Source organism: Hermetia illucens, chromosome 7 (genome assembly GCF_905115235.1).
Source record: "Hermetia illucens chromosome 7, iHerIll2.2.curated.20191125, whole genome shotgun sequence".
NCBI classification, from domain to species: Eukaryota; Metazoa; Arthropoda; class Insecta; order Diptera; family Stratiomyidae; genus Hermetia; species Hermetia illucens.
The window spans coordinates 3,953,293-3,965,785 of record NC_051855.1 but is presented as its reverse complement, the minus strand read 5'-3'; the positions used below and the strand labels follow the sequence as shown (position 1 = coordinate 3,965,785).

At 46.3% G+C, this 12,493-nt stretch overlaps 1 protein-coding gene across 2 annotated transcripts in view; it reads right to left on the bottom strand.

Moving 5' to 3' along the window:
* Nucleotides 1-2,639, bottom strand: part of LOC119660903 (neprilysin-3) — a 125,560-nt gene extending 122,921 nt beyond the window's left edge. The window contains exon 1 of one of the 2 annotated variants that reach the window (XM_038069843.1): nucleotides 1,670-2,639. In XM_038069843.1, coding sequence (XP_037925771.1) covers nucleotides 1,670-1,681 — 12 coding nt within the window. In that variant the 5' untranslated portion in view covers nucleotides 1,682-2,639. The other variant, XM_038069844.1, reaches the window with a different exon arrangement.
* Nucleotides 2,640-12,493: the final 9,854 nt, after the last annotated feature.

Sequence of the window (12,493 nt, the reverse complement as noted above, 5' to 3'; positions counted from 1 at the left end):
TTTTAGGATTGTCTCGAACCAAATTTAAAATCCATCGTTCGTCACGCTCGGAAAAAGCCTTTTTAGGACTTATACGAACTTTATTACCGATGCGATTTTCTCTAAATCGCTCAATTACATGTTGTACAGTTGAAGGACTTTTATTAACAATATTCGCTATCGCTCTTTTACTTTTTCCAAGCATAAAATGATGGATCACTACCTCCCGCTCTTCGTACGTCGTGTGTCGACCCATTTCACTAGAAAACTTGCCGAAATAGAAATGTAACTGATGACTGCACTCAGCGAAGGGCTATAGTCAACTGCACAGTTGCACAGCTACGCATTTTAACAGTACATCACAAAAGTTTAGTACCAAGTTTATTGGAATAAGTTGCCTGGATCATTTTCACTTTGACCCCATATTCGGACCAATGACAAATATTAACAAGTAACTGCAAAGAAAATACACTAATTTCAAATATATCTTGAGTATTTATTACTAACATATCAAGAATTATTATTACGTTGAAATAAATTCATTTGTATTAACTATACTTTAATCTAACTCGACTAAAGTCATTTTCAATGGGTGGATCATTTTCACTTTGAGTGACTGTATATTAGCACTGATATATTACGAGTTTAATCGTAAATGCACAAAAATGGTAAGTAAACATAGGACGAGATAACTCGTAGTTGGCGTCCTAAAAAAGATCGCAATCTACGAGTTATCTCGTAGTTGGCAGTCAACGTGTTAAAGTCTACAAGAACTCAAAAAATATAGATTCGAAAAACCCTATCAGTTTCACATGACATTTCCGCTTCCCCTTTGGCGCAATGCCTCAGCTGCCACTAATAAACACAGTGACAACTTCCCTGTATAAATGCTAAAAGGATATCAAATGTACGGAATATGAATTCCTCTTTACGTCCCACTTTACCCGAAAACATTATAACTAGTAAACAGGTGACTTCCGCATCGTAAACAGTAAACAATAACAAAAGGAGACTACAGACGGTTACAAGTCGGGCAAGCTATTGTTTTGTGAAATCCAATAAAGTTTGTTTTGTTTTCCTATTCTCTTTTGGCAACTATAAAAAAGTCGGCTGCATGCTCCCTACGTTGCGACTGGAATGATTTGGAAGGAAGGCCATAAAAACACGCCTGGCAGGGAGTCGCCACTATTGCAGATGGAATGGTTGCCAGCCGCACATATTCATACTTTCCGAGGAGCAGACGGGAATAAAAATAGAAACCAGCGGCGATTAGTAAGATGACCGAAAAAAATATTAAGGAGCTGCTCTGACCAGGATGAGCACTAAGATACTTTCTTTTAGACGTTACATACCTTGCGAAATGCACAATCACGAATTGGTGATTATTTTTCACTTTCCAAATACTTCGCTGCTAATCGCAGCCGGATATCGTGTGCTTTACAGTGTGCCCACCAAAACGGTCAATTCACTACATTTGTATCCATCCCTAAACTGACGAGGAACGCGCAAAACGGCTAACTCACGAACACAACGATTTTCTCGTGAATTTCCCCAACAGATGTTCACTCACAATTATCAGCGATGGGGGCGGTGAGGCGGCTGTAGTTGCTCACACAATTCTCCCCTCCCCATACTACCGAATTCGAATCGTCCGTACAACTCTAGGTCTCTATGCATGCGAAGGACTCACCTTGACTGACATGGTTCCCTGCTCCCCCCGCGAGGAATCGCTCCGTTTATAAGAATTTCACTTTTCCGCCGTGTGTACTATCGACAACGGTGTCCTTGGCGAACATACGGTTTTTTTCATATGCACAAATTGTCCGGGAGCCAAGGGCCTATGTCTATTAGAAATTAAAACGCGACCCGACAAGCTTTTCGGAAACTTATTTACACCTGCGTCTGCGAGCTACAGGACGTGTACGGACTGTAAGCGACCACAAGCGAAGGGGGCCGTGGTCGTGGTCAATGGGTGGAGGTCGTTGTCAATGAGTGGATGGGCTGGATATTGTTCGCACCGACAAGTGCGGCAAAACAACTCACTGCACAAATACCGACCGAATACAAATGGAATCACTTGGAACAAAGGAGCTTTCCCGGTGGAAATGCGCGTGAACACGAGCAGCTGCTCAGCCGGAATAGGACTGAGTTTTCCGCCATATGAAAGTCTGTACGGTCTCGACGATTCACCGCTGCGAGCTTTTCAATAAATTCGGGTAAGTCCTGCCGCAGCTGTTGCTCGTTCGATTCTGACACGCAACTTCACTGCGTTGTCTATTTATCTGGGAACCACTTACAGAAGTTCCCAACTGACCGCCTTGAGAGCCTTCCGACCGAAAATTTCGAGGCCCTGCACGGCGCTTAGAAACAGCATGCACAGAAAAGGACACAAGTCTCGGCTCCTACAGATGCCAGGATAACATGCAACACCTTGTTTATCCCGCACTAATGCCCAGAGTACGTAGCCATGAGCTCGGAGGAATCCTCTGCGGACTCATTGGCTAAATCCTGATTGGAGGCGCGACGCAAAATCAAAACGCGGGCTCTAGGGGGCCGCCAAGGTCGCACAAAGATGGACAAAACCAAAGGAAAGCCACTTCCGCTCCCTCAATCCGGACGAATAGCGTTACAGAACTTTTCCTGTGAATTCGAGCAGCCAAAGTGCGTGTGGAAAACTTTTGGACAAAAACCCCGTCGGCAGGGACAGTGGGGAGCAGGAAAATGAGGAAAATCACACCATAAAGCCAGCATGACGGACACACGACAGCATACTCCCCTGCACTCCCTTACCGCATATGCAGGATTGTCTTTAGGTGGAGTTCCTTCGTCGTAGAATTTTTGCTGGAACGATGGCACACGATTGTTTTCAACTTAATTCAGTTGAGGAAGTTGTCTGGCAACCCCGTCTCGATAATTTGTTTGATGTCGTCCTGCTGTGCGGAACTTTGTGTAGGACTTGACGATGGTAAATTACAAGGACAACGGAGAAAATACGTTCTCGGAAGTGGATATAACACGAATTCCTATTCGCATGTTTCCAAATACATATTTTAAATCTTTAAAAGCAGCTTAAAAACTGAATTCAAGACTGTTGAGCTTGCATCCACGCTTGGCGGGGTTATTGCCCAGTTACACCCTTTGATACCAAAAGTCTGCTCCTATAACCCGTAGCGTAGCGACTGTCCATCTAATTGATGTTGGATAGTTCTAGGACGAATGCGCCCCTTCAGAATTACTTCAACGACTCGACGCATGGACTGGCTAGGAGGAGCCCGCTACGATGTGTGCTTCTTTCATTGTTACGTTGGTTTCGAAATCTGATTTACATAGAATAAACTCGAAACTGGGGAGAAAGATCCTGGGAATTCTCCGGAATAGCAAAAGAGAGGATAAATTAAGGAAAATGAAAAGTCCTCTGTAATCGCAACGAAGCAAAATATGCAATTATTTAAATTTATCCTGATAAATTGATAGGATCGTCCAAAATTATGTTATTGTTTACAGGGTTTTCATCATCATCATCAACGGCGCAACAATCGGTATCCGATCTAAGCCTGCCTTAATAAGGAACTCCAGACATCCCGGTTTTGCGCCGAGGTCCACCAATTCGATATCCCTAAAAGCTGTCTGGCGTCCTGACCTACGCCATCGCTCCATCTCAGGCAGGGTATGCCTGGTCTTGTTTTTCTACCATAGATATTGCCCTTATAAACTTTCCGGGTGGGATCATCCTCATCCATACGGAGTAAGTGACCCGCCCACCGTAACCCATTGAGCCGGATTTTATCCACAACCTGACCGTCATGGTATCACTCATAGATTTCGTCGTTATGTAGGCTAGGAAATCATTCATCCTCAAGTAGGGGCCCAAAAATTCTTCGGAGGATTCTTCTCTCGAACGCGGCCAAGAGTTCGCAATTCTTCTTGCTAAGAACCCAAGCCTCCGGGTAATACATGAGGACTGGCAAGATCATTGTCTTTTTTTTTTGGGCGGTAGGGTAGGTGAATGCATTTACGCACACAGTGTTGGACTCCCGATTCGGTACGTCGTCGGACTACCAACTAAACACATCCCCATCGTCAGAGAGCTAGCCTGGAACCGTTTGTCACATTACTTCGGGCCAGCCCCCGAACTCTCCCGCCTTGCGGAGCCTTCAAATCAGGGAATTCCTTTCACCAACGGGAGGGGAGAGGAGGAAGGGAACTGTCAGTTCAAAGAGCCCCCTACCATCCGGCTCCTCCACCGGTCCAGTTCTATCTTCATAGCAACGAGAAGGGCCCGGACGTAATGGGCAACACGGTTCCAGCTGTCAGCAGTCCTCAGCATCTCTTCCACAATGTTGTCTGGAGAGAGATCCCCTGTGTTTAAATAGAGCTGCTGACGAACCCCATCCCACCTTCCACAAGAAAAAAAAGTGTGGTGGGCATCGTCCACAACTCCATTGCAAAACACACAATCCGGAAAACGCGCCTTTCCAATCTTGTGCAGGTAAGACTGAAAACTTCCATGCCCACTTAAAAATTGGGTAAGGAAATAATCAGTCTCACCATGCTTCCAATTCAACCACGCACCTAAGTTGCCGATGAGCCCGGCAGTCCATCTGCCTCTAGTTTCATTTTGCCAAGAGAGCTGCCACTCGTCTAGAGTGTGTTGGCGTTCTTCGCGAGCAACCACCTCCCTTGGCTCATCTCCCTTGCGCTTGTATATGGCCTGACGCTCCCTAGCAAGAAGGGCAACGGGGATAACTCCCGCGATCACCATCACGGCCGGTTCAGAGACAGTGCGGTACGCAGACGCCACCCGTAAAGCGCCCCTTCTCTGTACTTGCGCGAGGCGTCTACGATATACCTCCCTGTTAAGAGCGCCAGCCCATACCTCTGCGCCGTAGAGCAGGGTAGACTGCGTTGAGCTCATCAGAAGACGTCGCCTACTAGACGTAGGACCCCCAATATTTGCCATTAGCCTACTTAACGCCGAAACTCCAGCCGCAACCTTGTTCGCTGCTGCTTGGATTTGCTCAGAAAAGCTCATCTTTGAGTCAAGAGTCAACCCGAGGTACTTTACTCGATTTTGACTCGATTATCGACTCGCCGAACGATATGGGACGCAAGGTCGGAATTCTCTTTTTAGTCAGGATGACTACTTCGGTTTTTTCCAGTGCAAGGTTACCCGTCGCATCAATATGCCGAGTCTGCTTTGCGCCTGTTCGACAGTGCGTCCAGCAATAAGCGCTGCGACATCATCTGCGTAGCCTACCAGGCGCGACTCTTCTGGCATGTCGAGTTTAAGCAGACTGTCATAGGTAGCGTTCCAGAGGTCCGGCCCTAGGATGGATCTCTGTGCTACCCCCGACGTGACCTCCATCCACCTTTGACCCTCTAGTGTTTCATAGAGCAGGAAGCGGTTCCTCAAGATCATTGTCTTGTACAGTAGGAGCCTTAACCCCATGGTGAGACGTTTCGAAAGGAACAGTTTTTGTAAGCTGAAATAGGCTCTGTTGGCTGTCAATAACCGTGCGCGCATTTCATCATCGTAGCTGTTACCGGTTGTGATTTTCGATCCCAGATGAAAGAAATTATCAACGGTCTCAAAGTTCTAGTCTCCTACCTTTATCCTTCCCGTTTGACCAATGCGATTTCATGTTGTTGGTTGGTTGGTTTTCGATGCTGACGTTGCCACCATATACATACGTTGTCTTACCTTCATTGATATGCAGCCCAAGATTTCGCTCTGCTTGCTCGATCTGGAAGAAGGCAGTTTGTACGTCTTGAGTCGTTCTTCCCATGATGTCGATATCGTCAGCATAGGCCAGTAGTTGGGTGGACTCAAAGAGGATCGCACCTCTTGCATTTACCTCAGCATCACGGATCACTTTCACAACGTGATACCTCTATAATTGCTGCACTGTGTGATATCTCCCTTTTTATGTATGAGACAGATTATGCTTCGCTGCCAATCGTCAGGCATTGATTCGCTGTCCCATACCTTGAGCACAAGTTGATGAACCACTTGGTGTAACTGGTCGCCTCCATATTTAACCAATTCGACTGTAATTCCATCGGCTCCTGGCGGCTTATGATTTCTAAGTCGATGAATAGCACGGAAAGTTTCTCCTATACTTGGTGGTGGCAGTATTTGTCCGTCGTCTTCAGTTGGCTGGACCTCCAACTCGCCGATGTTCTGGTTGTTCAGTATCTCATCAAAGTACTCAACCCATCGCTCCAATATGCCCATTCTGTCGGAAATCAGATTTCCCTTTTTGTCTCGGCAGGATGAGCATCGAGGTGTATAAGGCTTCATCCTGCTGACTTGTTGGTAAAACTTCCGCGCCTGGTGCGGTTGCTCCCTGTACTTTTCTAGTTCACAGACTTGTTGGTTCTCCCAGGCTTCCTTTTTACGTCTGTCAAGTCGTTTCTCCGCTCGATGGAGTTCGTGGTAAGTCTCTGCTCGTGCCCGCGTTCTTTGAGAATGGAACATTACTCGGTATGCGGCATTCTTCCGTTCCGGTGCTAGCTTACATTCATCGTCAAACCAGCTGTTCCGACTCCTTTTGCGGCTGGGGCCAATTGTGTTTGTGGCCGTATCAATGATAACGTTCTTCAGGTGGTTGTGCAGATCATTTGTGGATGCTTCATCATCCATTTCCCTCTTATAGGTGTCGCGGAAGGCTGTGCTGTGGATGGCTTCAGTGTTCACTCTCACCTGATTGTCAGCAGGGATTCTGGGTGGTATTGTTATTCGAGCTCGGAGCACCATGCCAACGAGATAGTGATCCGAGTCTATTGTAATGATAAGAGTGGGAATAGGAGATCAGGTCGATCATCCTGAGTGGCCGATAACGACCTAGAGGGCAGAGCTATCCCAAAAATTTAAACAAATTGGCTAAATTGACCGTGAAGGTCCGCCCACAAAGATTGAAGCTCCGTCAAAGTGCTCGGTCGACACGTTCTTGCACGCCTCTGTGCTAGCCAGGCTCGGGAATGTGGGGGGGGGAGGTGGTCCTTTGAGGGCTTTGATCCCTCACGCTTGATTACTAAAAACCAACGTGTCTATTCCGATGCGTGGGTCCGCACCGGATTCTAAACTCGACATTAATATGGATTTCGCGACGGCCTATCGAATGATAAACAGAACGCGAACTAAAATTGGAAATTAAAAGGAAAAAAAACGGCTCGACCGCGCGCGTGGAGCCGTAAGTCTCCGGACCCGAGTGCCGCGATCAAGGAGGGGAAGATCCGCGACGGATCACCGCCTCAATGATCGTCTCTTCCGCCTCAGATCTTGTATGAGGCACGGCCTCTGAGATTCCCACCCTTCCTCGACACCCTCAGGCCAGTTATTCACTTAGAGGACGTCCCTTTATATAGAGGTTCCGCGGGAGAAAGGAGGATACGAAAGGGAGGAAGTCCTCAAACTACTATTGGACTATTTATGCATCATTATTCATCGTTTGAGTAAATTTAATAACAAGTTATAACAAAGAAAATGAAAATAAAAATAAAAAAAAGATAGAATTCAAAGAAGGAAAAGAAAATAAATAAAAAAAAAAGAAAATAAAGAATAAGAAAATAAAAAAGAAAATAAAAACAATAACTCACCCAGGACGTCACTCCGAGCTCGGATTAAAGCTGATGTACAAAATTCTAAAAGAAATTTTATAAAGAAAACAATTATATAAAAAAATTAATTCATTCTTATCAATGTATGTTACTCTAACTTGATGATTCGTTCTTGGACACAATATGAACCACTTGGCGTCCAGCAGGTGTATTGCGTAAATTCTTACAGAAACGATCAATATATTATGCTAGAATCCGCACGTTTCTTAGCTGTTCAAAATCTGTCCTTGTCTATTAACGAAAATTTGTCCGGAATTTCACCACAACGTTTGCAAATCACGATCAATCCCGTCACACAAAGTAAAGCACTCCACCTTCGTCTGCCTGAATTTATTCAGAATAATTCCTTGCAACTGTCACTTTTTCTTTTTTTCTTCCCTCCCGTCTGGGCCGCTTCGCCTCCTTTTTTTTTCTCCTGGCGCACCGCTTCAACACCTTCTCCCTTTTTTTCTGCACCGCTCCAGCGCCTTCTTCTTTTCTTCTGCCGCTCCAGCACCTTCTTCTTTTCTTCTCCGCTCCAGCACCTCTTCTTTTCTTGTGCCGCTCCAGCACCTCTTCTTTTCTTCTCCACCTTCCAAGAAAGCCAAACCAAAACTCCCCGTTCTTTTTTCCTGCACCCCTTCACTTCCCGCTACATAGCCTTTCTCACTCCTAGGCAATGTTGCGGCAACATGCGCATGCGCCTGCGGATGCGGCAAATCATTCACCTCTTGTCAAGATCAATTCGCCCGAATGCATTCAATAATGTGCAATCTGCGGCGAACATTAAGGCAATTGCACAATATGTTTGCATTGTTTAAGCAAATAAATTAAGAAAGAGCCGAATGAGATTCCGCGCCCGTCGCGCAGCCGCGGTCACTACACTATATTGGCCCCCTATATGTTCTGACATTCATCAAGGCGGAGAGGGGGCGCGTTCGATCAACACGTGGTCAATTTGGTTGAAAGTGGTCCCGTCTGAAGAGGCCCATGTATGTTTGTGCACCGCTTTCCGCGCAAACCAGGTACTTCCAACAACCATTTCGTGTGACCCTGCTAATTGAATAATCCGCAGTCCGTTACCATTTGTATTTTGGTGTAAGCTATGGGAGCCAACGTATCGCCTGAATACGGGCTCCTTCCCTACTTGGCTGTTAAAATCCCTAAGTATGATTTTGATATCATATCTGGGACAGGCTTCGAGGGTTCGTTCTACTGCCTCGTAGAAGGTATCCTTCTCCGACTCTGGAGTCTCCTCTGTAGGGTCGTGAACGTTAATGAGGCTTATATTTCTAAACTTGCCTCGCAAGCGCAGAGTGCATAACCGTTCGCTTATGTTTTGAAAGCCGATAACAGCCGGTTTCATTTTTTGGCTGATGGCCACTATAATATATGGTGTAGCGGCTCTTCTCCAGGAAACCTGTCCTTGTCCAACGCATTTCCTGTAACGCTGTTACATCAACTTTATATTGGGACAGGGCTAGCTGCTCTGCAGCTTCATCTCTATACAGGAAGCGCACGTTCCATAAGAAAATGCGCAAATCGTTATTCCTTTGTCGTTGCCGGGTTCGTCGTTATGTAACCCGAGGCTCCTGTTGTGGCTTCGTAACAAGTTGTTTTCCGTGTAGGGTTGTCAGCCCTACCTAACTCCCAACCTGGAGGACCAGTTGGTACAATTTATCCCGTTTTCATACGCAGGAGACTCGTCTTCATCCTTCTCCGTCTGCAGCTTTTCGTTAAGAAAGAACTCCCAGCGGTCACCAGGTGGAAGTGGAGATAGGGTTTGGTAGTAGAGCTGTTGGTGTTGACTCAGCAATCATTTCCCAGGTTTTATGCTCCATCGTGGGTACCAATGCGCGTTTCGCCCTGGAATTTTAGGAATTTTAGTGTATTCCCTACTTCCAGATCTTTCAACTTTGCATCTGGTATTAAGTGTTCTCCCAGATACCTCGACCTTTTTCCCACAAGTATCGGACACTGTCCCAAAACGTGTATGGAGATTTCATCACACTCCGCACAAAACGTGCAGACAGTGTCCGTAGATATCCCTAGTTTCCCTAGGTGATAGTTAGCCGGCAGTGACCAGTGAGAATTCCCACAATGATTCGGAGGTTCTTTTTGGTGAGGCGTAAGCAATCCTTTGTGCGCTTGGGTCTATATCCCCCAATAAGCACCCTGGACCGCTCCATTCCTGGTAGGCCCGCCTAGTATAGTTCCCTCAGCCGCTCTTCTTCATTTTTTAATGTCATAGCCATGAACCAGGTTCCGATTCCACAGAAGGGTTTTGCCCCGTGTAAACGCGCCTCTGCTCCTTTCTTGGCTAGTTCGTCCGCTGCCTCATTGCCTTCCAACCCAACATGTCCTGGAACCCAGAGTATCCAGACCTTGCTGACCGAGCCGAGCGTATTCAGTCTTCACCTCGTTGGACCAAAGTGCCTTGATCGCTGCTTCGCGGCCGGTGAGAATAGCAATTGTTCTGCCCACTGCAGTTCCTTTTGAGATCAAAGGAGGTACATCGCCATAGACACGGCGTATATTTCCGCCTGGAATACGCTAGTGTGCTTTCCCATTGGCTCCAAGTACATTTTCCTTGAACCAACGACACCGGCACCCGATCCCTTTGCTGCAGGGGATCCGTCAGTGTACCAAGTAATCAATTCCTGGTTTAAGCCATATGTGACAGCCACGCTCTCCCAGTTTGCCTTGTTACTCCAACGTGTTCCAAACTTCTTATCGAAGTGAAACCTGGCTGTCATGTTATCCGGATACCGCCTAGAAAGAATACCATCCACATCCATAGTAATTTTTGGCCTTTCAACGGGTAAGTAATTAGTGATTAAGTATAAAAGAACCGTATAATGGCACCTGTTTTTAGTAGCTTTGTAGCTTAGTTTTCAGTAGCTTTGTACTAATGGAGGGGGTAAGTTGCTCCCGAAATATATACCTACACTGAAAAATAAAAAATGTAGTTTAGAGTAAGCTACTGGTACTGGTCTATCAATTTTAGGCTAGACTACAAATAGTAGACAATCTCTAATCTCACACAGTGTTATTTCTTTTGTTTCTGTGGCATCCCGTAGTACATTCGTCAGCTGATACAGAGCAACTTCAGTTGACCGTCCTACCCAGTAAGCATGTTGACACTGACTATGACCTACTCCACCGTTTTGAGTAAGAACGATGTTAGGCAAATTGGTCTGAAAGATTTAAGGTGAAAAGCATCCTTTTTACCAGCTTTCAAAATACAGCGTCCGTCTCTATGCCCTTGGTATTTATTCCAGGGCTATGCTGCCCCTTATCGACCTCAGAGGAGACTCTATGATGATTTCTAGGCCTTTGTGGATTAATACTGGGAAAATGCCATCAACTCCGGGTGATTTCAGTGGTATCCCACTTCTCACTTTATCGTTAGCTTCTGAGAATACCTCTTTTGCTAGTTTCCAGTTCTCTTTTCTTTCGCTTTTATTCGTTGTTGGGGTGTCAGGCAGAATGTTATCACCTGCCGCCGTGGGGTAGGACCGTCTTTGGCTACAGCCTTGTAAAACCTTCACAGAATTCCCTGAAGCTTTACCGTTTTGCTTCCCTGATCGCGTTGCTATACACAGTCAGTGCATTTTGGTACCTCGGTCAGTCCCCGGTTTGCTTTGCCCAGTTGAAAAGTTTTCTTACCTCTGCTCTCATTCTGGCTAGGTTCCTGTTCCACCTTGATGACTCAACTAACTGAGCCGGACAGCTGAACTCATCTGCGTCAATGACGACTGTCTTGAGGTTTTCCACCACTGTTTCTAGTTCCAGTTCGTTCCTGATATCACCGTCCCTTTGAAGGTGAGCCATGTTGTTGCTCAGCTGCATTGCATAGGAATCCCAATCAATTCTCCTGGGATTCCTTATTATTCTTTTTATTTCGCAATTAACCTCAATTCCGAAACTGATTATTCTGTGATCAGACATGGAGGGCTCGTCCGATGCCCTCCAATTCCCGACTAGCCCGTTCATTGGACTATTTTCTAGAGAAATGTCTAGTACCTCCTGTCTAGTGCTGGTCACACATGTTGAAGTGCTCCCTAAGTTATATATTTCTAACTTATTGCTAAGAATAAATTCAAGAAAGTACACACCTCTTCGATTGGTATCGCTGCTTCCCCAGACTTGGTGATGGGCGTTGGCATCGCAGCCGAGAAGAAGTGGTAACGCCCTCTTCTCACAGTAGTTCACCAGTTTAGCGACTTTTTCCCAGTGGAACCCGGCAGTCGTGGCACAGGGAAGTATCCCGATGCCATGACTGCCTGGATAACCAGAAGGTCCCCGGTCAGGAACTCTGAAAAGCATATATATTTCAAATTACGTTTAACAATTATGCCGGCTCTTGGTTTTTCACAAGTGGAATCTGCCCCCGGTATACCCAGGGCTCCTGAACCAGCACTGTTCCAATGTTCTCCTTGGAACTTGCTCTTGCAATTAACGCAGATGCAGCTTTCGCATGGTGGAAGTTTATCTGAGCTACCATTGTGCTGCCCATTGGCTCCGTTATTGTTTGGAGCTCTTCGCCCTCCTCTTCCGACATGGCTTTCCTGCGCGCCGCTATCCACCCTAAGCCCTAGAAGTCCTTGGTCTAGGCCGTCCAGCTTCTGCTCTTCACTCGGCAGCAGGTCTTCTTCCCGGGCTGATCCAGCACTTTCCGCCTCTATGGCTTTCGAGAGTTCTTCGATGACCTTGGTATGCTTTTCACGTGGTGTCTCCTCCCAGGCGTCTTTCCACGGCTTTTCCTTTCCCTATTGCGAAATCGGTAGTTAATGTGGCAACTCCGAGATTTGATTGCCTCTAGGGATAGGTCATCTACCCTGATCGTGAAGAGTCTACCCTTACCTTCCCTGCTTTTGAAGATTCTCCGTAATCCCGTATGGAGATCTTCATT